This window comes from Tenrec ecaudatus, chromosome 3, assembly GCF_050624435.1.
Source record: "Tenrec ecaudatus isolate mTenEca1 chromosome 3, mTenEca1.hap1, whole genome shotgun sequence".
NCBI classification, from domain to species: Eukaryota; Metazoa; Chordata; class Mammalia; order Afrosoricida; family Tenrecidae; genus Tenrec; species Tenrec ecaudatus.
The window spans coordinates 217,239,509-217,267,439 of record NC_134532.1 but is presented as its reverse complement, the minus strand read 5'-3'; the positions used below and the strand labels follow the sequence as shown (position 1 = coordinate 217,267,439).

The window sequence follows — 27,931 nt, the reverse complement described above, 5'->3', positions numbered from 1 at the left end:
GCGTTGCACTTTGGGTCTGCGTGCAGCGAGATCGAGGTCCGGCCTCTTCATGAGGTGAAGCCCAGCGGACGGAGGCGAGGCCACGAGGGCCACGCAGCGCCCACCGGGACCAGTCCCCAAGCCCTAGGACCGGTGTCCGGACAGGCCCCGCCCCACATGCCCCGCCCCCTCAGGCTCCGCCCCGCGGGAATTGCGCCTGCGCGGTAGCGGCGGGCGCAGTCGGAAGCCCGGGGAAGGGAGGCGGAGGAGCGTTGTCGGCGGCCCCGTGCGCGCTGACCTAGGACCCCGGCCTCTCGCCCGGACGCCCCTCGGGGCTCGGGCCGCGGGGCCGGGGGATGGCAGCGGCAGCGGAGCCCGGGACTCGTCCCTGGCCCGGCGGCGGCTCCCCGCGCACCGGCAGCCCGGCCGCCAGCCCCGTGCCCTCCAGGCCCCCGGCCCCCGCCGCCGCGCTGGGCCACAGCTTCCGGAAGGTGACGCTCACCAAGCCCACCTTCTGCCACCTGTGCTCCGATTTCATCTGGGGGCTGGCCGGCTTCCTGTGCGACGGTGAGCCCGCGCCCCCCGCCCCGCTGCACCGGGGGTCCTGCGACCCTGGGTCCCGCTCGGGTCAGCAAGGACTCACTCGGCCCTCGGGTCCCAGCTTTGACCCCGGGCTCCTCCGCCTGGGACCTGCAGACCAGCTGCCGCCCCAGAGCCCCCGGTCCCGCGACGCTGCAGGACACGCCACTCACTCTTCCGGCCGGCAGGGCCCAGCGCAGCCGGTCACCAACCTTTCGGCCCATCCCAGGGGGAACCCCTCGCCTCCGTCCCTGTCCCTCCCAGCAGCTCCCACCCCGCCCCCGGGACAGAGTCCCTGGCAGTTTTAGGAGAGCCAGGGTCACTTGAGCCCGAGGTGGTCTTGATTCGATTCCCCTGGAGGTAGTGGCCAGTGCCACCACTCTGGGCATGGGCATCCCTGTTCGCGGTAGTCTCGTGTGCCCAGTTGGGGTCTATGGGGAAGAACCGTCTCCCCTCAACCACCCCCCACCCCAGCCCTAGTGCTGTGCAGGGGTGGGCGAGTGCCTGGAAGAATCCGAGTCTTTGGGAGGAGGGGGTGAGGCCAGCTACCTGGGGTGAGTTCCTGCACGCCCCCCCACCTCCCACCCTCTGGAGGTTAGTGCGTCCCTGCCACTTGCTTGTCCATGGGGGTTCCTCGAGGCATGCTGCTGCCCAGAGGGGTCGGGTACTGGCACTGCCCAGACTGAGCCACCTGGAGAACCAGCCGGCTGGGCCCTGTCACCGACGGGTGCGGCGTGTCCTGACATGGCTCTCACCCTGCTGCCAAGCCAGCCAGCTTGGGCAAGGGTTGCCTGCCCTTCCCTCCTGAGGCTTCCGGCCGGCTGGGCCTCTCCTAGTCCCTGCCCCTCTGAGGCAGCTGAACCTGGGGACCATGGGCCCGTGGGCGTGGATGTAGGGGCCCCTGCTGCCTGGCAGGGGAGGAGGCCAGGGCAGGATTGGAGTGGTTATGCTGCAGGGAAGGGACTCTAGTGTGAAGTGCGGGGAACATTTGGCACCACCTGGGCTCAGGTGGGGAGCCTCCACTTCCCTGGTGAGTATAGACCTTCATCCTAGGGATAGACAGACAGCTCTTGGGTGGGGGCGGGGGGGGGTAGGGCCTCCTGGAGGGCTGCTTGGGTCTCGTGGAAGTGGGCAGGGGTGTCTTCCTGACTGTCCGATACGAACGTGACACTGGTGGACTGGGTAGTGAGCTGTCTGAGGAGGCTGGGGTGTGGAGTCAATCCAGGTTGAGGCTAGCCCCCAGGTCACCCTCCCAGGGATGCCCTCCAGCAGCTGGGCAGCCCCTGCAGGGGCGGGCACCCTCCCGGGCACCCTCCCATATCCGGAGAGAATCGTGGGTGTTTCTCTGCAAACAGAGGTGCCTGGCAAGACGTGCCCTCCCTGGGGCGGGGAGCACCCAGGATGTGGGGGGTGGGGAGGGAGAGCTGGCACTATCTCCCAGTCGCAGGGGAGGAAGCCTGCTGGTGCTGTCCACAGCTGCCACTGCGGCTGAGCTGGTCTGGGGTGCTGGGGTGGGGGGCACGGGAGGGAGTGTCTCTAAGCTCTCCCCATGTTGGGTGGGATGTTTCCTCTGGAGCCAGGCTGTGGAGTGGCTGCTGTCAGTGTCTCAGCAGGCAGGGACACAGGTCCCAGCAGGGTGGTCTTCCCAGGGAGCCTGCCTGTCCTCTGAGAAGTACATGGGTCACCACTAGCTGTCTCAGGCACATTCCTCCCAGGCCCTGCCCACTTCCCAGCCCCTTGCCACCTATCTACCCAGTCACCTCCCACTGGGCATGCCCCACCCCTCCTTGGTGTTCCAGCTCCCCTGCCCTTTTTCGGCTCCTTCCCTGCCCCCCCTTTTCCTGCTCCCCTTCTCCCCTTGCCCTTCACTCTATCCCTCCATTAGCCCTCCCATCTTTTCCCCACTCCTGATCTCCCCCCAGCACTGAGCCTTTGTTCTACTCTGGGACCTCCTCTGTGACCCTGGCCAGACCCCATCCAAGACAGGGTGGAGGTGCTCCTCCCTGGCCCTGGCCGAGGTACTGACCGCTTTGTGAGGTTGCGCCTGGAACCTTTCTGGGGCACAGCCCCAATGTGTGTGGTGTGGTGGAGAGGGGTCGTGGTGTATGTCGTTGGAGAGAAGTGAAGGGGGTCCCCAAGGGCATTGGCTTAGGGGGTTACAGAAGGTAGGCACTTGTGAAGTGATCAGGGGTTCAGGGGTGCCTGGGTGCTCCTCAAGGGAGTTGGGTGTGGGTCTGTGTGTAGAGGACAGGAGGGATGGTGGTGAGAACTGCCGAGGTCCATGTGCGCACGCGCAGCCCTGGCGCTGGCGCTTGGCTACTTTGCCTTCTCTCAGTACCCACCGCCCCACAGAAAGAATTGGGAGGGCGGGGGATGCTGTCCCTATTATTGCGTGCACACCGGAAGTGGGGGGCTGCACAGATACACACCGCTGGAACCTGCCCTCCCATCCTCACGGCAGGGAGTCACACCTTGCTGCAGGGTCCCTCCCAGGCCATGGGCGGAATGGCTCCCGGTTCGGCTGGACGGGCGGGCTCACGCACAGCTATTGTTCCCACAGTGTGCAACTTCATGTCCCATGAGAAGTGTCTGAAGCTCATGAAGACCCCGTGTGCGTGCGTGGCGCCCAGCCTGGTGCGGGTGAGTGGCGATCACCTTCCTGCTGGCCGTTCCGAGGGGCGCTGAGATGGTCGCCCGCCACCCTGCGGCCCATGGAAACAGGCAAAAAGGGGTGGGACACAACTGGAGTGAGCCCCGCGCAGCGGGAAGGCTCCCCCAGCCACACACTGGATGACCCCTGAGAGGGCGTAGGCACAGAGACCAGAGCAGGTGGGTGGTGACTGGCGCAGGGGGCACGAGGTGTCTGAGGCCCCTCTCTGCCCCTACCAGGTCCCGGTGGCACACTGCTTTGGCCCCCGGGGGCTGTACAAGCGCAGGTTCTGCGGGGTCTGCCGCAAGGGCCTGGAGGCGCCTGCGCTCCGCTGCGAAGGTACTGCCACGGGTGTCGGGGTCCCAGCAGGAAGACGGAGGGGGGCTGGGGGGCTAACCGGCTCTGATACGCAGCCTCCGTTTGTGGTCTCTGTGGGATGATCCTGAGGCCGTGCCAGGGCTGTGGGGGGGACCCCTGAAGTACTTTTAGGGGGCAGAGGGCTGGGGGGTTTGGGGCACACATGGTGGCAGGCAGGGAGAGGTCAGAGAGGGAGTGGCCATAGGAGGCCGCGGCCCACCGGGGTACGGGGGCGCTGCGAGAGCCCCTAACCCTGCCCGCCCCTCAGTGTGTGAGCTGCACGTTCACCCCGACTGTGTGCCCTTCGCCTGCAGCGACTGTCGCCACTGCCACCAGGACGGGCACCAGGACCAAGTGAGTGCCTGGGGCGTGGGTGAGGGGGGAGTGGCCCGGGGGCGCTTAACTGATGTCACCCCTCCCCAGGACACATACCACCACCACTGGCGGGAGGGGAACCTGCCCCCGGGCGCACGCTGCGAAGTCTGTCGCAAGACGTGTGGCTCCTCGGAGGTGCTGGCGGGCCTGCGCTGTGAGTGGTGCGGCCTCCAGGTGAGGGTGAGGGCTACCACGCAGCGCCACAGGGGACTGGTGTGGGGGTTCAGATGAGAATAGGTGGGTTGTCTGGGGGCGGGGCCTCCATTTGTGGGTGGGGCTAGTAGGGTCTAGGCTCAGCCCAATAGTGGAGGCCGTTGGGGGGGTGGTCCTTGGCTGGTGCGGACCCCAGATTGTGGGAGAGGCAGAGTGGGCGTCCGGGAGGGCAAGGCTGGGAGTTGTGGTGGAACATCCCCACTGGGCCCCTTTCCATCTCCTTGAGTCTTTGGGGTGGCCACCATGTGACCAGAGAGTGGGGCGTCTGCGGGGTTGGGCCCCCACTCTGGGGTGTGTCTGGTGGGCCTCGGGGCGTCCTGAACACGGCTGTCCTGCTGCCCCAGGCCCACTCCGTCTGCTCCTCTGCGCTCACCCCGGAGTGCACGTTCGGGCGCCTGCGCAGCATGATCCTGCCCCCCGCCTGTGTGCGCCTGCTGTCGCTCAACTTCAGCAAGATGCACTGCTATCGCATCGCTGAGACCTGGCCTCCTGAGCCAGGTGGGCCCGTGGCCTCGGGGCGGGACTTCCGGGGTGGTCGTGGGAGGGGCACGGCACCATGGCCTGAGAAGCGGGGCTAGGGGCCTAGCTGACACCCTACTGGACTCCTAACGCATGAGTCTGCCCTTGCCCGAAGGTGAAGGGGACGATGGCGTGGATGGAAGTGCCCCGGTGGGCCCAGGGCGAGAGGCGCTGGCGTCTCCGGAGTCCAGTAAGTGCCCTCCTAGTGTCCACCCACCGCCCACCCCCACCCTCGCCTTTTCCCTGCGGACTCACGAGCCCTTCTCCCCCGCCAGGCAAGCAGACGCTGAGGGTCTTCGATGGCAACGACAGCCTGCGGAGAAACCTCTTCCGTCTGGTCACGGTCCCCCGCCTAGCCAGGAGCGAGGAGGTGCTGGTAAGCAGAGGGGCTCCCAGAACGTCTTCCCTGGGCAGGTTCGACCGGGGAGGTGAGGTGGGTAGGGGTCTGCCCACCTACCTGCCCAGCCCCTTCCTACCCTACAGGAGGCGGCCCTGCGGGCGTACTATGTCAGCGAGGACCCCCGAGACTTTCAGCTTCAGGCGCTGCCCCTACCCGTGCCTGCAGGGGATGGCGAGGCCCGCGGAAAGGAGGATGGGGGCCGAAGCCCTTCCCCTGAGGCCTGGGTCATCCGGGCCCTGCCCCGCACACAAGAGGTCCTGAGGATCTACCCGGCCTGGCTCAAGTGAGACCGGGCCCATGTCCCACCATCTGCCGGGCCAGGAGGGTAGGCGGGCGGGCGTCCATCGCGCTGCCCCACATGGGCTCTGCCAAGCGTGTGAGCAGACTGTCCTGATTCTCGCGTCTGCTCCCAGGGTGGGCGTGGCCTACGTGTCGCTCCGTGTAACTCCGCAGAGCACGGCTCGCTCAGTGGTGCTGGAGGTCCTTCCGCTGCTCGGCCTCCAGGTACGAAGTCTGGGGCTCCCTGGGGCGTCTCAGGGGTACTGTGAGCAAGCTGGCCACGCCTCACCCTCCCGACTCCAGTGGAGGTGTCCCGCCGCCAGGGGAGGTGTCCTGGGGTCGTGGTGGTGGTGAGGGCTGGTTCCAGGCCTGACATGGCATCTTCTGACCTCAGGCAGAGAGCCCCGAGAGCTACCAGCTGGTGCAGGTGTTCCTGGGCAGCAGGCAAGGTGAGTTCCTGTGCCGTGTGCCAGCAACCCAGCTCTGGCTCTGCTGGAGGTGGCCGGGCGGGGCGCGGTGGCGGTGGCGGGGGCAGAGATGGATCTGCTCTCTGTTTAACTGCCTGGCTTGCAGTTCAGCGGACACTCTTGGCGGAAGACGAGCCCCTGATGGACCTTCTCCATGACATCCGGCAGGTGCGTAAGTGAGGACACTGGCCATTCCCCGCAGGGGCTCCATGTCCCCCACCACACCTGTGGCCTGGGAGAGGCGGGCAGGGGGTACCTGGCTCCTGAGGCTGGGGAGAGTGGCAGGGCTGAGCTGAACTGGACCGTCTGCATGCTTGATCCAGGCCTGATTGGGGGTCTCTGGGCTCCCCCGGGGGGTGGGAGGAAACCCCTTTGCTTCTCTCTCTTACCCATCAGCTCAGCTGGGAGAGGGAGCCGGTTCTCATTTGTAGCCACCCTGCAGGGGTTCCTATGGCTGTAAGGCTCTACCAGAGCGGGCAGCCCCATTTGTCGTCCGAGGTTTTAAACTGCCAACCTTGCTGTTAGTAGTCGGACTCTTACCAGCAATGTTGCTGGGACCCCCCGGGATCTCCCCCCATATGACCGTGGGGCAGGACCCTCAGTGTCCTCTCTCCACAGACGTCCCTGCGGCAGATGAGCCACACACGTTTCTATGTGGTGGAGAGCCGGGCCCTGACACCTCACATCTCCCTGTTCGTGGGCGGCCTGCCTCCTGGCCTGGCCACTCGGGAGTATGCTCCCCTGCTGCATGAGGCCCTGGGCACCAAAGGTGGGTTCCTTTGGTATACCTGGGCACCTGGGGGACAGAAGGAGCCCCAGATGGCCAGCAGTGGAGGCTTTGATGCCCCTGGCTTCCCCTCTTTGTCCTTGGCCCTGCCTGAGTCAAGTCTCCACTCCGGCCAGTGCCCTCCCTACCTGAGGGGTCCTGGGGCCTGGTACCCAGGTGGGGTAGAGCACCCTGGATGCAGAGGGACCATGGGCCCCAGCAGGAAGCTTCCTGAGCTTTTTGGGGAGCTTTTATTTGGAGGTCGGCCGGGCTTCTGGGCAGTGTGTCTCTGGCGTCAGCCCGGGCTGCCCGCTCTGACTGCAGTTTGTCTTTGCAGCTGACATGGTGACTGTGAGTCATGTCTACGCCTCGCAAGGTGAGTGCTCCCAGCCAGCCTCACGTTTGGCCGACTGTCCTGTCCCCTGCTTTTGAGGGACAAGCCCAGCTGACCCTCACTCGGGGCCTTGGAGGGTCCCCACCCTGGCCTGGCCCTCATCCTAGGTTTGCCGCTGTCTCTCCTGAGCTAAGGCAGGCTTCTGCTCAGAAACATCCACCCAAACCCACGGGGAGTGTGGGCTTGCCTCTGTCACGGGAAGTTTCAGCCTGCACGGAAGGGAAGCCAGACACTGCACTGAGCCCTCCCTGCCCCCAGCTATTACCCACGCCCTTCCATGAGGCGGCCCTGGTGTCAGCTCCTGGGTCGGGAGGCCCTAATAGGGTGACTCTCCCCACCCTCTGTCTTGTGTCATATGGCTTCACTGCCCACCTGTGTCTATACCCACTCAGTGGACATGCCTTGTTCTGTTGGGCCAGAGACCCCAGGTTTCCCCTGAGGGCATGAGGGAGAGGTGGCAGGCTTTCCGTGGGGGTGGGGGGAGGCTGTGGGCGGCAGCCAAGGCTGTGCCCCCTCTGTGCAGGTGCCCTGGTGCTGGACCTTGCCTCCATCCCCGAGGCTGAGCGGCTGTACATGCTGGCCAAGGACGCAGTTGTGCAGGGGCGCCCGCTGACGGCACTGATGCTCCCTGACGTGCTGGTGAGGGTGGCGGGGCTCCAGGGGTGCCAGGGGGGTGCTGGTGGGAGGGGGTTTCCACAGGCTAGTAGAGGTGCTGGAGACCCTGACCCAGTAGCACACACCGCCTCCCCACAATGGGCCTTCCCCTGATGTCCACACTGAGCCTCTTCCTACTGTTCCCCTCTCCTCTCCTCTCCCCTTGTGCCTTTGCCCCAACACCCGCTCCCTGCACCTCCACACTCCCTGCCCCATGGCCCCTCCTCTTGTTCCTCCCACATCCCTCCCACAAGGGTCTTCTCCCCCCACACACCCTCCCCTTCCACAGGAGCCCCTCCCCTGTACCCCCCCCACACGGGTGCCTTATCACCCAACGCCTTCTCCATGCTCCCCCCCCCCCACTTCTCTTGGGAGGTCTTTGTGGGCAGACTGGGGGTGGGCTGGTACTCCTTGCTCTCACCCCTGCTGTGCTCTGAGGGGCTAGGGCAGAGGTTGAGCACTCTGCCAGGGGTTGCCTGGGAGGTGGGGAGGAGCAGTCCAGCCCAGTCCCTTTGTCCCCATAGTGGGCTCTGTGAGCATGCGGTAAACAAGTCCCTCAGAACCGAGCCTGGGCGTGTTGGCCTCTCTGCAGTGACCGCCTCACTGCGGGGAGGCAATGTGCTGGTGACCACAGGCGAATGGCCCATTGGGACCCTGCCCTCTTAGTTGCTGGACACTGCCAGTCAGGGGCACCCCTGACTTTGAGCACCTCCTGGAGCCCCTGCCTGATCTGGCTCTGCCTTCCCAACTGCTGCAGGCTCCTCCACCCAGAGCTGGAGACGCCTCTGTCCCCTGTCCCGTCCCCGAGAGGTCCGACCAGTGCAGGCTAGTTGATGTCTTCCTGGGAGGGGTTTGAGCTGAGTGGGCCATGGTGTCCCAAAAGCTCGCTCCCTGGCTCTCCATCAGCTGCCCGCCCGCTCATGGGCCAACGGGTACAGTGTGACCGTGGGCAGCTCTGCCACCAGAGGGCCAAAGTGTGTCCCTGGCCTCAAGCCACAATGGACCTCATGTACTGTCAGTACCCACCCTCTGAGCCCCACTGCTCTGTCTGCTGCAGCTGCCCCACCTTGTGGGGTGCCCAGCCTCCTGGGTCTGCTGTGGGATGTCCTCCTGGGCCCTGGTATGCATAGGTGGAGGGAGCTGTGGGCTCCTGGAGTGCTGTGTGGGGCTTCACCTGGCTGCCCAGTGGTGCCAGGCAGGGTGCTGCTGGCTGGGGTGAGCGGGCTAGTAGGTGAGTGTGTGATCTGTCTCCAGGGCCAACCGAGGTTGCTGCTGACGGCGAGTGGGGGGAACGTGCTGGCCCCTGGCAGCGCAGGGTTGGGGCAGGACATAGGATCTGTGCTGGGAGTTAGCATGGGGTGGCCACAGTCGCTGCCTGGCAGCCTTGGGGATGGGATGGGATAGGTCATTTAGTTGGGCAGCTGAGGAGGTGCCAGCTCTCCTGACCCAGTCCTCTTCTGTCAGCATGAGAAGCTGCCCCCCGACTGCTGCCCCCTCCTCGTGTTTGTGAACCCCAAGAGCGGGGGTCTCAAAGGTAGAGACCTGCTCTCCAGTTTCCGGAAGCTGCTGAACCCCCACCAAGTCTTTGAGCTGACCAACGGGGGCCCTTTGCCCGGGTGAGTGCTGGGGCTGGACTGGCACCCTAAAATTCGGCAGCTAGGACAGTGTCCTCCTAAAGGATTGGGGCAGAGGGGAGCTTGGTTGTCCCTGCAGGTCCTCCCCCTCCCCCTGCCACCCTTGTGGGGTTGGGCCTGCACCCAGGTGGTAACGGAACACGCCCTGTCACCTCCACTGCCAGGTTCCACGTCTTCTCCCAGGCCCCCCGCTTCCGGGTGCTGGTGTGTGGTGGGGACGGCACCGTGGGCTGGGTGCTTGGCGCCCTGGAGGAGACACGCCACCGCCTGGCCTGCCCTGATCCTTCTGTGGCCATCCTGCCCCTGGGCACAGGTGGGCATGGCCAGGGGTGGGCAGTGTGGGCACCAGGGCTTGTTCCTCTCAGCCTTCAAGTTTTCCTCTAGGCCTGTGGGGTCTCTGTCTTGCTGGTCCTCACACCTGCCCCGTGGGATCTCTGCCATGGGTGAGAGTGGCTCTGGGGTTACTCCATGTCCCACTCCTGTCCCAGGAAATGATCTCGGCCGCGTGCTACGCTGGGGGGCGGGCTACAGCGGAGAGGACCCCTTCTCAGTGCTGGTATCTGTGGACGAGGCTGATGACGTGCTCATGGACCGCTGGACAATCCTGCTGGACGCACAGGACGCCGGCGGCGCTGAGAACAGCTTGGTCGACGTGGAGCCCCCCAAGGTACTGCCAAGGCACCCTCACTGTTCGCACCCCACCCGCTTGGCTTTAGAGGCAGGACTGGCTGGGCGACTGGGAGCAGGTCTGGCTGGTGCTGTCCCCTCCCCTGGCGGCTGGGGAGCCCTGGTGGGATTAGGCAGGGGCGTGGCCAGGCAGTGCTGACCGTGGAAAAAGAGGTGGCTAGATCCACTCCCGGGGAGCCCAGGCAACAGGTCCTGGGCTATCACAGGACTTGCCCCTAGATCGTCCAGATGAATAACTACTGTGGGATTGGCATCGACGCTGAGCTCAGCCTGGACTTCCACCAGGCCCGAGAAGAGGAGCCAGGGAAGTTCACCAGCAGGTACAGCAGGGGCAGTGGCCGCCACCTGGTGACAGTGTACTTCGGGGGAAGATTTACAGCTGGGATTGGTGGAGCAGGGGACTGGAACCTAGTGGCTGCTTGTGGTAGAGTCAGGGCTGCTGCCACTTGGTGACGGGTGACCATACTTGCAGGGGATTCACCAGCTAGGATCAATGCACTGGGGGACCAGGGCCCAGGGGTGGCTTTGGGTCCGGCAGGTACAGCCACCTGGTGATGGTAGGTTCCCTCCGTCCCTCCCCTCAGGTTCCATAACAAGGGTGTGTATGTGCGGGTCGGGCTGCAGAAGATGAACCAGTCCCGCAGTCTGCACAAGGAGATCCGGCTGCAGGTGGGGCAGCAGGAGGTGGAGCTGCCCAGCATCGAGGGCCTCATCTTTATCAATATCCCCAGGTGCGGCTGGGCGGGCGGGGAGAGTGCCCCATGGCCTGCTGGCCTGGGCCCTGGCACCCCACCCGGATCCTTGGTATCCGGCCCCGCCCACAACCTGGCCTTGCCCCCTGCACAGCTGGGGCTCGGGGGCCGACCTGTGGGGCTCTGACAGCGACGCCAGGTTCGAGAAGCCGCGCATGGATGACGGGCTGCTGGAGGTGGTGGGTGTGACGGGCGTCGTGCACATGGTGAGGGGCAGTGACGGGGCAGGGGCGGTGGCTGCTCTGTACTGAACACCGAGGTCCCGCTGACCCCCTCTTCCTGCCCCCCTCCCCCACCACCCCTCCAGGGTCAGGTCCAGGGTGGGCTCCGCTCCGGCATCCGCATTGCCCAGGGCTCGTACTTCCGAGTCACGCTCCTCAAGGCCACGCCTGTGCAGGTGGACGGTGAGCCCTGGGTCCAGGCGCCTGGGCACATGATCATCTCAGCTGCAGGGCCCAGGGTATGTTGGGCGTGGTTGGCAGGGCTGCAGGGCCCTGGTGGAGTCGGGCGGGTGCTCACTAAGCTGGGGGCGGAGCGAGTGGCTTTGGGAGGCTGTGGGGGCAGCCTTGGTGACGTAGTGGTTGCGTGCTGGGCTGCTAACCGCCAAGGCCGGCAGCTTGAAACCACCGGCCGAACAGGAAGAGGAGGAAGCGCTGCACCCCGCAAAGGGGCTCCGAGTCTCACAGGGGCTGTTTGACTCTGCACTACAGCGCTGCTGTGGGTTGGCAGGGTTGGTTTGTAGGGGCTGGGGCCTGTGAATAACTTTTTATGGGTGTAGGGCTGGGGGTGGTGCCAGGCAGGCTGTGGGCTGGCCATCTGCCCATCCATCCTTGAGTGCTCACTCGGCCTGGATCCCCGGAACAGGTGCACATGCTGAAGAAGTCCAAACAGAAGCCCAGGAAGGCCGGCGGCAGCCCCAGGGAGAACCGAGTGGACGCAACCCCGGAGGGTGATGCCAAATAGACGCAGTTGGGGAGGCTGAGGGCCGGAGTAGCCCCGTGCCCACCACCAGGGCAGTGACCTCATCCTGATGTCTTCCTGGGACCAAGATGTCCCCATCCAGGCCACCCCTGGGGGATGTGGGTGGTGGACATGCCCATGGCCTTGGCAGTGTTGGGGGTGGCCCAGGAGCTCTGCGGAGGCCTTGAGGGCTGTATCCTGCTACCTGCACCTCCCAGCTCCCCCAGGTGGCCTGTTGCTGGGCTTCCCCTCCCTTCCTGGACCACCCTGGGTATAGCTGGCTCTGGGGCCCCCATGCGCATGCTTCAACATCTCCACAGAAATGGCAGACCCCTGCCCAGAGGGGCACGTGGGGCCTGGGAGACCCTGGGCCCGCTCTGGGCGTCTGCGGTAAGGTATGGAGCAGTGGGCTTGGCTGGGAGCCATGCTGCCTTGCCGGCAGGTGGCAATACAAAGCTGAGCTTGGGAGGAAGGAGGGGCGGGTGGTGCAGGGCCAGTGGCCGCCCCCATTGATGGGCCGCCTATCCGAGCAGGTAGAAGAGACCAGGAGGGTGTAGACGGACGACACTGGGCTGGGCGGAGGACCGGCTTTAATTCCCACTCCACGTGATGCACTTTACATACTGTTGCCTGCCAGATGCATGGCTGCAAGTGGTGCCCTGCCCCCAGCCCAGGGGCAGTGTCCAGCAGGGACCCTGGGGCGCCTCTGGAACTCGGACCACAAGGACAGAAATGAAAGGGAGCGAAACTATGTGGGAAGTCTCCTGAGGTGCCCATCCCAAAGAAGGCGGCCCCCGTGGCCCCTGACTCCCTGCACTGTGGAGCTTGGCTAGGCCGGAGCGCCAGCCTGCTGCTGGCCTGAGTTTGGGCCTTAACCCGGGGGCAGGCCCCAGGGTGTCCCCCCCTCCCCTCCCCGCTTATGCCCAAGCTGCACCCAGTGTGCACCGTGTTTACGTGTTTGTAACTGGTCCACGCAGCGCTGCGTGACTTGTACTCGCTTCTGCCAAAACCGCACCCAGTGTGCACCGTGTTTACGTGTTTGTAACTGGTCCACGCACGCAGCGCGTGATTCATGCTCGCTTTGCTGTCTGCTCTGTGGGCGCTGTGGGGCCCCGTGTCTCCTGTAGCAGGCTGCTCTGCTGAGAGCTGCACTGACTGGATCCTGCTCTCTGTGTAACTTACAGCTCCCTGAATGTACGGTAACTTATGTGACAAACAGTGCTGGATATTTCATCTGCTGGCTCTGCCTGGTCTGTACTCTGGAGGGCGGGGTGTATGGCAGGCCCATGGCCGTCTGTCTCTGGAGCCTGGGCTTTCCCTGTGGGAACAGCGGCCTTCCCCACCTCCTGCCCTAGTCCCATCTGAAACTTAGAGACTGCTTGGGGTCCAGGCCCCCACTGTCCACCTGGCCAGGCCATCACACTGCTTAGTTCAATTGTCGCCAAGCCACTCAGAGAGGAGGATGGTCATCATGTTGGTGACAGGAGGGGTGGGGATGGATGAGTGTCACAACAGAAGGTGGCCACTGCAAGAACCGGGGACAACATGGAGACTGGCACACTGCCCCATCCTTCATGTCCTCACCTCCGGCTGTGGGGGGTCGAGGCGGGCGGGCACTAGCAGGGCTCTGGGAGGAGCTGGGCACGCGCGTCGGCGGCTTCCTGGGGGCCGGGGGCTGGGGTGGGCAGGGCCAGGCGGCGCAGGGCCCCCAGCAGGGCCAGGGCCAGGCGCAGCAGCAGGCGCAGCAGCAGGAAGGCAAAGGGCACGGCCACCTGCATGAGGTGGAAGATGGCGGTGCTGAAGCGGCGCAGGAAGCAGGTGGAGGCGAATGCCACGAGGCTGGCGCAGGGGTAGAGCGCCAGCTTGGCAAACATGAGCGCGTGCTCGCGGCCGCCGAAGCGCGCCGACGGCTGTAGGGCCTCTCGCTCGCGCAGCAGCGCCGCCGTCCACGTGGCGAACTGGAAGATGCTGGCGAAGAAGACGATGGCGCAGCTGACGCGGATGCTCTCCAGCTCCTCGTGCGGCTGCTGGCGCAGGGCCGAGGTCTGCTGGTAGGCCAGCGGCAGGCCGCCCACGAAGGCCAGCGCCAGCGTGTTGAGCAGGCCCATGGCGCGCGTGGGCCGGCGCACGTGCAGGAAGAGCGAGTGGTGCGCGAACCAGAGGAGGCCCACGGTGGCGAAGGAGCCGAAGTAGGCCAGGAAGTGCGGGCCGAAGGCGCCCAGGGCGGCCACCAGGCTGCCGTGGAACTGCGCCTCCACAGCCTTGGGGTCCGGCACGTTGTCCTCACTGCGGGCGGCAGACAGGGAGCGTTGGTGCCGGCCCGCCCTGGGCACCAGGGGCCCCGGGGTTGGTGCAGTGCTCTGCGCCTCAGACCGGGCAGGCCTGGTCTCTGGGTCGGGGTGGCAGCGCCATCTCAGGTCCCTGAGGGTGGGCCACGGGGCTGGGGCGGGCGGTTGGGCGGGCTCCTACCAGATGTCCAGGATGAGGAGGGTGGCCACGATGGCGTAGACGCCGTCGCTGAAGGCCTCCACGCGCTCTTTGCTCAGGGGCTCGTGCAGGTCAAAGGTGAAGAACTCCAGCCTCTGAATGGGGGGCTCCCTGGGGCCTGCGCGGGGAGGAGGCACTGACCCCCCACTCGGGAAAATCGCCTCCCCAGCCGCCTGCTGGCCTCCCAAAGGGACCCACCTGGTCCAAGAGGCGGACTCCGAGAGGTGGGTGCCAGGCGTATCTGGGTGGGCACTGCCCGCCACCCCCAGCCGGCCTCCCCACTGTGCGTGGGGGCGGGGCCTACCCATGATCCTGTCCTTGCACCAGCCGGCCGCCTTGCTGACGTAGGGCAGGAAGATGACCGTCACCATCAGCAGGTACGCCTGCGCAGGAGACACAGCCCGTGAACGGGGCGGAGCCCAGGACCCCACCCCAGAAACGCTCTGTTGGGAAAGGAAGGGGGCCCACGAGCAAACGCAGTGCGTCAGTTGGGGCCGACTCTCAGTGACCCCACAGCACAGGAGGAACCGCCACGGGGGTTCCAGAGACCTGGAGCAAAAGCCTCGTCTTTTTCGTTTGGAGCGGAGGTTGGTTTCGAACTTTGGGCCTCAAGGTTAGCTGCTCAGGCGTGACCTCTTCTCCACCAGGGCTTGGCAAATAATGCAGGAGGGGCTATAAAGCGCACGCCGGCCACGGGAGGCCTGTGTGTCCCACGAGGCCGCCACCAAGAGCGGAGACAAGATGGGCGTCTGCCAACCATCCAGCTCTGAAAGGGGCCCTGGTTGTCAGGCACTCCCAGGGAGGCCCAGTCTTGAAGCCCTGCAGTGGGTGCCCCGCCGAGTGTGCACACATGCTGGCCGTGGGTTGGCAACCCTGTGCTCAGCAGAAGGAAGTACTGCATGGTCCTGCCCCTCTTCACAGTGGTCGGGGCTGAGCTGCTTGGTGCAGCTGCTGTGTCATCTCATCAAGGGTCCCTCGGTCGCTGCCCCTCCACTTTACCCACATGACATCCTTCCCCAGGGACCAGTGTCCGTGGACGTACCCGAAGCATAGGGGATGGAGTCTGGACTCTCCCAAGCCTCACAGTGCGGTGTGGCCCAGCTCAGCCTGCAGCCCAAGGCCCGCACGCACGGTGTCGGTCCCTCTTTTGAGGGCCTGCCTCTCACTGACCCTCTCCAGCATGATGTCCTTCTCCAGGGACAGGTCCCTCCCATTCAGATGCCCAAAGTGAGCGAGGTAGAGCTTGCCTGTAGTCCCTGAAGGAGCAGCTGGGCCCTGGCACCCATACTCGCTCCTCCCAGCACCACCGGCTCCATCCGCAGCCCACATCCGCCCTCCGAACCGCAGTTGGGCCTGGTCCCACCCAGGCCCCAGCGGCCACACTCTGACCCTCACCTCATGTGCTGATCCCCAAGTCCAGGGTCCCCACACCCAGAGTCCAGGGCTGCTCGGTCCAGCCCCTCTTCCCGAGGCCCCATGCTGAGCCCCTAGTCCAGTGTCCCGCTCTCCCCGGCACTCACCAGCGGGAAGAAGAAGAAGGAGCAGAGGGCAGCGGCGAAGCACAGCGCAGGGCCACGGAGCACGAGGCCCAGGATGTGCTGCCGGAAGGCGGCCTTGTGGGCAGAGTGTGCGATCTGCGGGTTCAGGAGGTGTGGGTAGTGGAACGCGTACCCCACGATCACCGCCTGTGGGGAGAAGCTGGCTGCAGCTGCTGGGCAACCGGTGAGCTGGCCCTCCATGCTTTCAGCATGTGTGCATGGTCCCCCATGGGGGCCCTTCTCGCCTAGTGGCAGCCCCCCTCCACCAGCACCTGGAGACCCCAGCCTGCCTTCCCCACCTCCAGCATGTAGGCTGAACGGTCTGAACCAATGGCAGTCCACTGCCCGATTCTAGCCACAGTTCCCTTCGGTCCTCCCCGCCGCAGGCCACAGCCACCTCCGTGAAGGAGGGATCGCTGGGACTGCCTGCAGTGGTGGTGGTGGGGGCACCCGGTACAGCCAGGCCCCTCCCGGAGCCTGCTTGATGGTGACACTACCTACACCCACACCCACACTACCCATACCTCCCACCTGACACTACCCCCACAACACCACACCGTACACACACACACACACACACACACACACATGTACACACATATACTATACACACCACACCCACACCCACACTACTCATACCTCCCACCTGACACCACCCCCACAATACCACACACCGTACACACACACACATCACACATACTGTATACACCACACACGTACACACATACACTATACACACCACGCACACTACCCATACCTCCCACCTGACACCACCCCCACACCACACACCGTACACACCACACTGTACACACCACAGTGTACACACACATGTACACACACTATACACACCACGCACATATATACACACCACATACACACACCACACACATATATACACACCGCATGCACACACACACGCACACGCACTCTGTGCAGCCCTGGGAGGGCTCCCACCTGGGCCAGCCCGATGGTGATGACACACGTGCAGAACAGGAAGATGCCCAGGGGCACGTCAGGGAAGGTCACCATGAGGGAGAACTGCGGGCAGAGAGGGCCTGAGGCTGGAGCCGCACCGGGTGAGGGGCACCTGGGAACTGGGGCAAGGGAGGAGCTGGGAAGTGGGGTGGGAGGGAAGCCCCAGGCCTCCCCCATCCTTGGCTCTGCACTTTCTAGCTGCAGAGGAGTCACATGGTGGGGACACGGGCCCCAGGTGTCCCTGGGCAAATGTCCCCAAGGCAGCCCGAGCTCTGGAGGGGTCGACCAGGGAGGGTTCAGGGGATCTGCAGGAGTGGGGAAGACGGTTGATGGAGAGAGGGAGGGGTCTGCATGGGGAAAGAAGCTGTCTGTCCGCTCCTCAGGATGCTTCTGTCCATGCCTGCACCCCATGCAGCCAACTCCACGGGGTGCATCCGGCCTTAGAAAGCTGAGCAGTTCTTTAACCAGGCTCAGAATGGTGACACACTGGCCTGAGAGCCAAGGATGCAGCCAGGCCCCCTCCCACCGAGAGCCCCCATCCCCATGGGATTGCTGGCTCCCCTGGGCCCAGTCTCTGCCCCCCACAGCGGGGGCTGCCCTCTCCTGGGTCAGGGCCTGGGGAGGTGGGCACTCACGGTGTACGGCAGGAAGGTGATGGTCATCATGCAGGCCTAGGGGGGAAGGGGGAAGGCAGCTCCAACACCTGCAGAGCCACCGCCAAGCATGCAGGCCCACCGTGGCTCACACCCATGCTTCCCCACCACCACCCTGCATGCTGATGTCCCATGGGTCCCAGCTGGATACCCCAGAGGCGAGGGTTGTCTGGGGAACGTCTAGGTGTGAGGCGGGCTCTGGGCTCTGCTGACCTGCAGAGCAGCTTCAGGAAGGGACCTGCCACCTTGCTCCGTGACTCTGAAAATTAAAGTCGCTTCCCCAAAATAACGGTAAGAAACACAAAAACTCACCAAGTTGAGTAAGGCAAGCGTATCGTCTATTTTCCCAACGACCTGGAACAATCTACACATTTAATCCAAAACCGAAACAGAGGAGAGGCATGGTGAGTTTGACCTGGTCCTGGGACGCACCGCCCTCTCCATTTCTTTCCCTGGTGGCCCCAGTCAAAGTAGCACCTGAAGGTGTGGCTTGGTTTTCAAGGTGGAAACCGAGAACTGACAGCAGGAAATGCACCGAGGAAAGGGGGTCCTTTTAGTTAAAGAAATGTGCACGTGACCACTGGCCCCCACGCTGATGTGGTCCATCGTCCTGGTCCTTCCCTCCCCGCATGTCTGCTTGTCCAGGCCAGGCCTGGCTGAAAGGAAGGGCAGTCCAAGATGCCCCAAGCTGGGAGGCTGCCCTCTCCACCCCAGGGTCCCAGAGACCCTTCTCCAGGGGACAGGCTCCTGGGTGCTGCATGGGGCTGAGCTCCAGTCTACCCGGGACGGAGCCACTGTCCATTCTGTCCACGTGCAGGGCCAGCTGGAGGCGGCAGAGTGGGTTCTGAGGGCTGGCCTGGGAGTGCAACATGAGCAGCCCCGTAGCATCTCCCTCTCTGCCCGCCTCACCCACTTCTCCCAGCAGCTCCGGGAGGAGGGTCTCACTGTCCCCAAGTCACACAGCCAGCTGGCAGGTCCAGCCCATGTTCAGCATGCTGGGCAGCCACCACCCCTTTTACCTCCTCCCTCCCACTCTCTCTCTCGTTGGCCATACCCCAGCCTTGGCCTCCTTCCCCATTGTCATATGCCCCCCCTCCTTGGGAGACCCTTGGGTGGGAGACAGGCCTATAGATCCTAACCCCGCAGAACACAGGCCACTAGGGCGGGAAGGTGGCCTGCTGAGCACCTGGCCTTGGCAGGTTTCCCTGGCCCATTGGCACAGCCTGGCTGTCGTCCAGGCTGATGCAGGGACGGAGCATCTCAGGGAGGTCCAGTGTGCAGGCCAACAGTGCCTGGGGCGGGCGGGCGAGCAAGCGAGCGAGGCTGGGGCCCTCACCCAGGGACACCTGCCAGGGAATCGCACCAAGTCCCCAGGGCGTGTTGTCCTGGCCCCGCCACCCGTACCTGATGTGCGCCGTCCACGCCACGGTCACGAGCAGGAACGTCATCAGGTACACGGCGACCCTGGCTGCCAGCAGCTGCTGTATGCTCTTGTCAAACTGTCGAATAAAGGAGGGTGGCACCCCGAGAAGGCCACCCTCTCGGCGGGGGGCACAGCTTTCACCAGGGAGCGCCTCCCCCCGCCTGCCTGTGGGTGCTCCACCAGCTGCTCCTGGTCCCCTCTCCCATCAGAAGACCCAGAGATCCTTGCTGTGAAGCATGTCCCCTTGCGGACCCAACCACGGTGCTTTCTGTAGCCTGGCATGTATGGCAACAGGAAGATGAGGATGGGTGCCTGAAGGAGCCCCATGCCCTGGAAGCACGGCGGAGTGTGCCGTAGGCAGGCAGGAGGTGGGCTTCTGACGGAAGCGCAGGCAGAGTGGCCTCCCCCTGGCTGACTTTGGACACGGGGTGGGGGGAGGGAACTAGCAGTTTCTAGAAAAGGACCTTAGTTCCTGCCCCCTCGCCTTTCCTGGGGAGGGGTGGAGCCCACTGCCCATTGGGTCCTGGTGCGATGACACCTCCGTGGCGGGGGGTGGGGGGCGGCCTTTTGTGTCAGAGAGAGAAGGACCCAGAACAGTGCCGTGTGCCCTCGACCCTTCACCTCCTACTGGAGCTGGATCCTGCATCTGGTCCTCAATGCCCTCTGCTCTGTGCCTGCGGATCCCAGGAGCCGCGAGCGACCAACCTCAGGGGTTCCTTTGTCTGACCGTGGGGATTCCCACCAGCCTGTGGCTGTCCTGCTCGCGGTGCAAGGGCTGCGTGAGTCAGGAGAGGCCTCTCGCTGGCGTCTGAAGGGTGGACTCAAACTGAACTGGACCTGCGCACTTCAACCACCGTGTCTGTCCTTTCTTGACGGACGCTCACTCTGTACACTTACATGTCTGAGGGTCACTGGCTTTGCTTCGCATGAGAACCCCGCTGTTACATTCCCTGTGCCTGGTAAGGGAGACCGCCCCACCGCCCCCGAGCCTGTGACGAGGGTGAGGAGTCTGTCTGGTGGTGCATCAGACTGCTCCGAGTCTGCGCCGAGTGACCACTCCATGGCCATGAGGAAACGAGGGAGAGGAAGCAGAGGCTCGCACAGCGGGGTGTCCCGGCCCCTCGCATCTGGAGCAACACCAGAGGAACCACCCGGCAAGCACCTGTGACCCTGCAGACACGGCCCGGGCCACTCAGAGCCCCTCTGTCACACACTGTCCCCAAGGGGTCAACGGTCACCGAGGGGCAGAGGGAGGAACAGCCCGCACGAACTGCTTCCTTAACTACGACTCCAGCAGAAGCCAACCCCTCGACGGTCTCTGCTGGCCCCGTCCTCACCACGGTGCCTGCGTCGGAGCCCATTGTTGCAGCCACAGTGCCCGTCCATCTCGTCCAGGGCCTTCCTCTCTCTCGCTGCCCCTCTGCTATACCAAGCACGACGTCGTCCTCCAGGGGCTGGGCTCTCCTGACATGTCGAAAGTAGCTAAGATGAAGTCTTGCCATCTCGCCTCTAATGAGCACTCTGGCCTTACTTCTTCCAAGACAGGTCGGTGTGTCCTTCTAGCAGTCCGTGGGACTCTCTGTATTCTTCTCCAGCCCCACCATTCACACCCATCAATGCTTCCACGGTCTTCCTTCTCCAACGTCCAACTTTCACATGCCTGCAATGCGGTAGAGAACGGCATGGCTTGGGGCAAGTGAGGACCGTAAACCTCAAGGTAACATCCTCGCTCTTCAGTGCTCTGCAGAGGTCTGGCGCAGCAGACTTGCCCAATGCAACGTGTCTTTTGATCTCGATGGCTGTTTCCATGAGCATCAACTGTGGATCCAAGCAAGACAAAACCCTCGACAACTTCGACCTTTTCATGATGTCATCTCTTGGTCTAGTAGTGAGGATGCTGGTCTTCCTTACAATGAGCTGTAATACGTACTGAAGGCTACAATCCTTGATCCTCATCAGCAAGGGCTTCAAGCCCTCCTCACTGTCAGCCAGCGAGGCTGTGTCATCTGCACAGCGCAGGTGGTTAATAAGCCTTCCTCCCATCCTGATGCCACACTCTTCTTCACACCACCCAGCTTCTCTGGTGATCTGCTCGGCACACAGACTGGACAGGTGGGGTGAGAGGGTACAACTCCGACACGCACCTTCCCTGATTTTAAACCATGTGGTACTCCCTTGTCTGTTCACACCACTGCCTCTGGGTCCACGTGCAACTTCCCAATGCCTGCTCTCCCCGAGCCTCTCCATAGTTTGTCATGCGCCTCTGCACAGTCGATGAGACACAAGCACTCACGCCTTTGAACCCAGCCGGAACTGCTGCCAATGAGCTGCTGCAACCGTGGCTGGGTGCTCTTAAGCAAAATCGTACGTGTGTCCTCAGTGACACTGCTCTACAGTTTGAGCATTCCCTCGGGTCACCTTTCTCTGGAACGGGCACAACTTCGGTCTCTGCCCACAGCTGTCGAGGTAGGTAAGTTCCAAGTCCATGACTTAGATGCTAAGCCGGAGCCTTCGCCTGACTCATGGCTGAGGGACTCTGCGATTGCCAGGTCAGATGGCAGGCTGCTGGCTGCAGAGACCAACGAGTCCAAGCTTGGCAGGAAGAGGGCGGCAGCTGGTGACCTTCCAGGCCCAGGCTCAAAGATGGAGGGTCCAGACCCAGCAAGCTGCAGGCAAGCTTTGCCAGCACATGCTGGATGTAGGCCACAGTGACCAGGAAGTGTCCTCTCCGCTGACTGCCGCTCAAGGCAGATCTTACCAGACAGGTGACCACAGAATGCTCGGTCTCGCCTCGGAAGATGTCATCCTAACTGCAGAGCCACTGAGGATCCTGGCCCAGCCCCAAGGCCCCAAATGTCACACCCATCAACCCACTCTGTGTGTCAGGGAGGTGCCTGGAGCGCCGATGCACCCCAGGAAGCACATGCATTTCTGACTCTCCTCGTGATGAGGCCAGGTGCACTGTGCTGCCTGTCTTCTCTGAAGGCGTCTCAGGAGTGGCGGGCAACGTGCTCAGGGCGTGGAGTGCTTCCTGACAGCCACTGCACACTTTCATCCTCTTTTCTGAATGCCCGTCTCCAACTGCAGTTACACATCGGCCGCCCGTCCAGCCGTGGATGGGGTCTTAGCCACACCTCCATGCTTAGATGGGCCTAGACCTGCCTTCTGCCCCATGGCCCAGGTGGGCCAGGTCTGAGCAGCCAGGACCCCTCTGGGAAGGAGCTGGGAAGGAGAGAAACCACCTTTATCTGTGGGCATCACAGGTGCCAGGCCCAAGGGCCTCGTCTGTGATGGATGGGCGCCAACTGCAGTTCTGTTTCCCATCAAAGCCCCAGAAAACGTACTGTTCTGGGCGGAAACGCCAGTCCACCCAGCTCACGTGGCTCCCCAGCATCACCAGGCGGGTGTGAGGAACCAGGGCGGTGGGGCAGGCCTCTACGGTGCACACACGGCTGCGGGGTGGGCTCTGCCTGGGCCCACGTCTGCCCACCACCCATGGGCCAAGAAGCCTCCTTGTATACCTCCAGGATCACGCACATGTGCACACAAACACAGGAGTCTACTCAAACACATACGTGTGCGCAGCTGCCCCGTGACACCCCCCCCCGCCCCCCCAGGACCTGAAAAATCTCTTCAGAAAGCATGGCCCACTTCTGAGGCGCCTGGGGAACGATTTCATTTGTAAACCTGAAAGGCCAGCAGGGCTGCCTGCCTGCCGTCCCACCCCAAGGGAACCCGGGGGGCGGCGCCTCTGAGGTGACCAGTCCAAACCTGAGCCACTGCAGCAGAGCCTGAAGATACCTGGGCTGTGCCTCTGGGACCCACCCAGTGCCTGGCCTGGTGAGTGCCCCACAGCCCAAAAGCTGTGTCTGTGGCCCGGTGGCTAAGTGGACCCCCTTCTGCAGTCTTTGCGTCCGTTGAAGGGGCTCATGGCACTGCCCTGGCCTGCCACCTCAGCCCCATGGTCACTTTTGCCCCGGCTGACTGGGAGTTCCTGAGCCAACGCCCAGCCATTTGGCCTGATGCTTTCCCTGCCCTGTGAGGGGCCTGCGCTTGGTGGGCGACTGGGTGATAGGATCATGCAAAGGAGGTGGCTTGTAGCCTGCTATGCAAATGAAGCATCTGTGGCCTTCGGAGAAGAGATTGGTCAGTGTGTGCCCCCACCCACCCCAGGAGGAGGTGCGTGCTGTGTGTCTAAGAAGGCAAGCCCTGGTGGTCCTTCAGGGATGGAGTGAGGCAGCAGAGGGAGGAGGAGCCGGTGCAGGAGGCACAGTGAAGTGGGGAGATGTGCAGAGAGTGAAAGGACTCTGAAGTAGAGCCGGGATTCCAGTCAAGGGCTGGACCAGGGGTAGAGGGCCCAATGCAGAGCTGGCAAGGCCGAGAGCAGGCTGGCGGGACGGCGAGGGGCCCAGAGAGCCATCCCACATGAGGGAGACCTGACCTGTGAGTTGTGCCATTCCTCAGGAATGCCCCTGCTGGCTCAGAGCTAGGAGACCCAGGAGAAGTGGGTCCTGTGTGTGGGTATAGGGGGGACTGGTGTGAAAACCGGGGGGAAGTTAGTGAGCGGTCTTCACAGGGGCCAGTCTGGGGCTGATCTTGGTCACTGTCCCTCCTGCAGTGAGACAGGTCTGGATGTTACACTACTGTCTGCTGGCGGGAAAGGCTGGGCCTGGCTGACTGGCATTCAGGGCCCTCGCTGGCACAGGAAGCTGTGCAAGGTTGCACCAGCCTTCCAGGTGAGGCGTGTGCCCACATGGGGTTCCCCAGGTGACTTCGAATCATGGGGCCATGTGGGGGGCGGGCCAGAGGTCAATTCCCCTCCCCTCCCTTGGCTCCTCAGTACCTCTTCAGGATAGATCTTCGTGTGGGTCACAGGCAGGATCTGCGAGAGCGGGGACACAGGTGCGTGTCAGAGCGGCTGACGCCAGCCCTTCAGTCCAGCGCTCTACTCAGAGTGGGCTGTTACCCCCGAGCCTGCAGGGCCGGACCTGCACTGACCATGATGGTGGCAATGATGGACAGTAGGGCATCGCTGAAGCTCAGCATGCGGTGGGAGGACTGAAGACCATCGCCGGCGTCATCATCCCCCTGCACATCCAGCGGCTGCTCCGGGGCCTGGTGCCCAGCCATAGTGGGGCCTGCAGGAAAGTGTGCAGAGCTGCTGAGAGGAGGAACATGGGGTTCTCAGTGTGGCAGCCGCATGGAGCTCTGTGCTGGCAGGAGAGGATGTGTGGGGGGCCCACTGCTCCACCCTTGCCCAATGCCCCTTCTTCTGGGCCAAGGCTCTGTCCCTCTGGGTGCTGGGATGTGGTCAGGCGCAGGGCGAGCTCCCAGTGCCTGAGCAGTAGCAGGGGTGAGGGAGTCACAGGGACCCACCAACGTGCAGTATTACCCAGCTACTGGGATGTCACCAGGGAGCAGAGCCACACCTCCAACCCCAAGAGCACATGCTCTCTCTCTCTGGCCGTGCTTGTCTTAGAGGTGGGAGAGGAGATGGGGTCTCATAGGAGCAGTTCACAGAGGAATGGTGGGGGGGGGCGCCTGGCTGGTTCTTGACCTTGCTGTCAGCTACACTCACCACACCCCGTGAGGAAACTGAGGCCCCGCCCTTGAGCACCAGCCCCACCGGGTGCCCACACCAGGGCAGCATGTATCCAGGGTGCCAGTCCACCTGCTGGCTCCCCACTAAACCACGTCTCCCTCAGCACAGAGCTCCGCGGACGCAGAGGGAAGGGCCACGGTAGACTGTTTTACGAGAAGCTAAGGTTCAGAGCCCCCTGCTCAAGGCCATCTAGCCTGAACGCGGCTTGCTCACAAGGTGAGCCCTTTCGCTCAGGATGGGGCTGCTGTGGCAGAGGGCCCAAATGTGGTTACTCCGCCCAGACAGGGCCACCGGGGGGTGAGTCCTTCCCCCACCAGCTGTGGCCATCTGGGCCAACATCCACGCCTGACGGAACCCAAGTGAGCCCGTCACCCCAGGTGAAACCCCCAGACAGGGTGACCCCCCCAACAGGCACAGTCACATGCTGCAGTCGGTCCCACCCCACCAGGGGGTCATGGAGAGAGCCTTCCCTGACAGCCTCGGTGGCCGGGGGGCGTCCCCACATGGAATGCTCACTTGTCACCTGTGCCAGTCCAGCCTGGGTACCTCCTCTCTCAGCCAACGCAACCTGTTAACACCCTGACTTGGGGTGGGTCCATCGTCCTGGGAACAAGCCAGCCCCCACCCAAGTCTGTCTCCAAGCCAGGCGTCTGTGGTGCTTGCTCACGGGGTTGGGGCAGCGGGCGCTCCTTTGAGCTCTGTGAGCGGTTCACCGAGGGCGCAGAGCAAGGACCTAGGCACCCAGGCTGTGCTGTGGGGCAGAGCGCTGGTGCAGGGCACCCATGGGTGTGCTGTCAGAGGAGGGTTCTAAATGACAGAGAAGGCCAAGGCAGCACAGGGCCTGCAGCCCCTCGGACGGAGGCCCTGGAAAGACCAATCCAGCGGCAGGGAAGGCTGGATGGGTTAAAATACTGGTTGGAACTTTAGACCCATTTCTGAGTTTCAAGCTCAAAAGCATCAAACTCACTGCCAACAAGTCGATTTGGACACATAGCTTGACGAAAGGACAGGGTAGAACTGTCCCTGTGGGTTTCTGAGACTGCAGCTCTCCCTGGGAGTTGAAAGCCTTCTTTCTCCCAGCCAGCGGCTGGTGGTTTAGAACTACTGGCTTTGAGGTGAGCAGCCCAACATGTAACTACCATGCCACAAGGGTTCCGTGTTTCTGAGTTTCGGGATCAATTCAGTCTCCTATCAAGAGGTTGCAACCTTAAATACTTTGAGTAGTCCAGCAGGTGGCACCAGTGAGCCAGGCGTGCGCGCGTTTGTTTTGGGGAGTGGGTTGGGGCTGGTGGAGTGTCTGTCAACAACCCATCCTGCCTGGTCTGGAAGGATTGCTGACGCCTGTCCCACCTGGAGGGGGCTGCTATTCTTCCCCCGAAACAAACTCTCTGCTATCGAGTTGTCGCCAACTCACGGCTACCTTCTAGAACCCCTGTAGGATTCCCAGACTGACTGTGGTGTTGGTAAAGGTTATTGAAAGTACCACAAACCGTCAACGGGACAGGGAAATCTGTCTGGTAAGGCCTAACAGTCAAAGTGCTTCTTAAGGGCCAGGATGGCGAGACCTTTGTCTCATCGACTTTGGACCTGTTGTCAGGAGAGAGCAGTCCCTGGAGAAGGACATCATGTGTGGTGAAGTAGAGAGGAAGGCTCTCAACAAGACAGACGGACACTGTGGCTGCAACAGTAGGCTCAAGCATGGGGACAGTTGTGAAGACGGCCCAGGCCCAGGCAGGGTTTTATTCTTTGTGCACGGGGCCGCTGGGGGTCAGAATTGACTCGATGGCACCTGGCAACAACTCTTTATGGGAACAGAGAGCCTCATCTTCCTCCTGCAGAGTGGTCAGTGGTTTCGAACTGCCAACCTTGTGGCTAGCAGCCCAATGCATAACCCCTGTGCCTCTAGGGTTCCTTCCTGCCTGCTGTCCTTAGATCAGCCTGCTTGAATACAAGGTTTCCATTGGCTAGATTTTGGAAACTAGACCACCAGGCCTTTCTTCCTAGTCTGTCTTGGCTCTGCTGAAACCGGTTCGGCAAACACATTCCGCCTCTACTGAGCTGGTAGTGGCTGCCCTGAGGTGCCTTGGCTGGGAACCAAAGCCAGGTGTCCTGCCTGGAAGGTGAGGGATCTACTGCTACCCCTCTCACCTGGAGGGGGCTTAACTCTAGGCAACTGATGACACTCAGGATTCTGGGCCCAACGTTGCCAGTCACCCAATTACACCCAACCCACTGCTGCATCAATTTGCACTCAGAGCCTGATGAACGGGAACAGACTCCCAGGCTGCCTATGTGAACAGAAGCTGCACCTGCCTCTGTGTACGGCAGGTGGTGGCTTGGAACCAACAGCCTTCAGGTTAGCTGTCCAGCGCTTCAACCACTGCACCACCAGGGCCTCGATATCCCGATAGAGCTGGATTTTTAAAACTTAAATTGCCCAGTCTATACATTAGCAACGACCTCATTAAAGAACACGCGTGGATCCAAACATCCACAAGATCAAAAAGCATGATTGGGGCCCATGTGCCGCCTTCTCACCCAACCACAAGTCCTACCACAGACCCCCTGGCCACCCCACCCCCCACACTATTAGAAAGCTTCTCAACCGACCCTGGGGGAGGGGGTGTCAGTTTTTGCAAGGAAAAGGTCAGCTTGCAGACAGATGGGCCTCGTGGACACAAGGCTAGACCCTGCCTTGTTGTGGATCCAAGATTATGGGTCATTGCCCGGGGCCAGACGCATGGGGTCGCGATGGGTCGGAATCGAATCGACGGCAGTAAGTTATTTTACTTTTTAGTTTTCCTGGGCTCAACCCAAAGGAGGGAGCACCGTTGGATATGAACTGGTCTGGGTTCAAAGCCACCGGCGGCTCTGCGGGAGAGAAATAAAAAAAACCTTTACAGGATCTCCATGAGTCGCCAGGGACTCGGCGGCCGTGGGTTCTTTCGGCCCTGGCTCCGGGCTACGACCGGCGCCCACCTCACTGCCCGGTCGCCGTGGCCGGAGGGGCACACCCACGGGGCGGGGCCCGCCGACCTGACACCCTACACGCCGCGGGCCTCGCCGACGTCTACAGAGCCAAGACTGAGCATTTATTGAGTGCTTCATGCGTACGGGGAAGAGTTCCGAGGTGGGAACGGCTCCCGTCCCTCAAGTCTCTAAGCGAGGCGCCCCTAGCACCGGCGGACGGACTCCACCCGGGGGCTGGCTGCGAGCAGCCGCGGTCAGCCTCCCCCAAAACGCGCCAGCCAGAAGCCCAGTGGGGGACGCTTAGCAGCCGGGCCGGGGACCAGACTACCTGGGCGAGAGTCGCCGCGGCGACTCCTCCGCGCGTCTCAGCCGCGGGCAGGCCCGCGCTGCGAACTGGGCGACCAGAAACGCGTCCCGTGACCGGCGCCTCCGCGCATGCGCGCCCCTACCGGCCGACGCCTCCGCGCCTGCGCACTCCTCACCGGCCGGCGCCTCCGCGCATGCGCACCCACCGGCCGCCGCCTCCGCGCATGCGCACCCCACCGGCCGGCGCCTCCGCGCATGCGCACCCCACCGGCCGCCGCCTCCGCGCCTGCGCGTTCGGCCCGCGCGGCGGAA

At 63.2% G+C, this 27,931-nt stretch overlaps 2 protein-coding genes across 5 annotated transcripts; one reads left to right on the top strand and one right to left on the bottom strand.

The window, feature by feature from the left end:
* Nucleotides 1–224: 224 nt before the first annotated feature.
* On the top strand, nucleotides 225–12,903 carry DGKQ (diacylglycerol kinase theta). 2 transcript variants are annotated; one of them, XM_075544562.1, is made up of 23 exons: nucleotides 225–546; nucleotides 3,119–3,198; nucleotides 3,448–3,547; nucleotides 3,834–3,919; nucleotides 3,989–4,114; nucleotides 4,498–4,651; nucleotides 4,788–4,862; nucleotides 4,948–5,048; nucleotides 5,156–5,355; nucleotides 5,486–5,576; nucleotides 5,746–5,800; nucleotides 5,925–5,986; nucleotides 6,437–6,587; nucleotides 6,922–6,960; nucleotides 7,502–7,617; nucleotides 9,097–9,248; nucleotides 9,431–9,579; nucleotides 9,755–9,933; nucleotides 10,173–10,273; nucleotides 10,538–10,684; nucleotides 10,800–10,884; nucleotides 11,013–11,165; nucleotides 11,570–12,903. In XM_075544562.1, exons 1-23 carry the CDS (start codon nucleotides 336–338, stop codon nucleotides 11,666–11,668), a joined length of 2,712 nt encoding a protein of 903 aa, XP_075400677.1. In that variant the 5' UTR covers nucleotides 225–335; the 3' UTR covers nucleotides 11,669–12,903. The 2 variants fall into 2 exon arrangements, with proteins under 2 accessions (XP_075400677.1, XP_075400676.1); XM_075544561.1 differs by having other exon boundaries at nucleotides 10,800–10,911.
* Nucleotides 12,239–27,778, bottom strand: TMEM175 (transmembrane protein 175). 3 transcript variants are annotated; one of them, XM_075544563.1, is made up of 11 exons: nucleotides 27,642–27,778; nucleotides 23,740–23,879; nucleotides 23,585–23,623; nucleotides 18,723–18,817; nucleotides 17,631–17,682; nucleotides 17,301–17,336; nucleotides 16,645–16,728; nucleotides 15,673–15,837; nucleotides 14,457–14,535; nucleotides 14,135–14,270; nucleotides 12,239–13,951 (listed from the first exon to the last, which is right to left on the bottom strand). In XM_075544563.1, the coding sequence occupies exons 2-11, from the start codon at nucleotides 23,869–23,871 to the stop codon at nucleotides 13,282–13,284; spliced, it is 1,488 nt and encodes a 495-aa protein (XP_075400678.1). In that variant the 5' UTR covers nucleotides 23,872–23,879; nucleotides 27,642–27,778; the 3' UTR covers nucleotides 12,239–13,281. The 3 variants fall into 3 exon arrangements, with proteins under 3 accessions (XP_075400678.1, XP_075400680.1, XP_075400679.1); XM_075544565.1 differs by having other exon boundaries at nucleotides 23,740–23,899; nucleotides 27,642–27,751; XM_075544564.1 differs by having other exon boundaries at nucleotides 23,740–23,902; nucleotides 27,642–27,749.
* Between the last annotated feature and the right edge of the window lie 153 nt (nucleotides 27,779–27,931).

Bases quoted from the DNA above. Each gene is read 5' to 3' on its own strand.
- TMEM175 (XM_075544563.1), bottom strand. From the start codon at position 23,871: ATGGCTGGGCACCAGGCCCCGGAGCAGCCGCTGGATGTGCAGGGGGAT. The intron at 14,271-14,456 runs GTAGGCCCCGCC...CTCCCCGCGCAG, and splicing joins GTGCAAGGACAGGATCATGG to GCCCCAGGGAGCCCCCCATT. The intron at 13,952-14,134 runs GTAGGAGCCCGC...TGCCGCCCGCAG, and splicing joins CTCCTCATCCTGGACATCTG to TGAGGACAACGTGCCGGACC.
- DGKQ (XM_075544561.1), top strand. From the start codon at position 336: ATGGCAGCGGCAGCGGAGCCCGGGACTCGTCCCTGGCCCGGCGGCGGC. The intron at 6,961-7,501 runs GTGAGTGCTCCC...CCCTCTGTGCAG, and splicing joins TCATGTCTACGCCTCGCAAG to GTGCCCTGGTGCTGGACCTT. The intron at 11,166-11,569 runs GTATGTTGGGCG...TCCCCGGAACAG, and splicing joins TCTCAGCTGCAGGGCCCAGG to GTGCACATGCTGAAGAAGTC.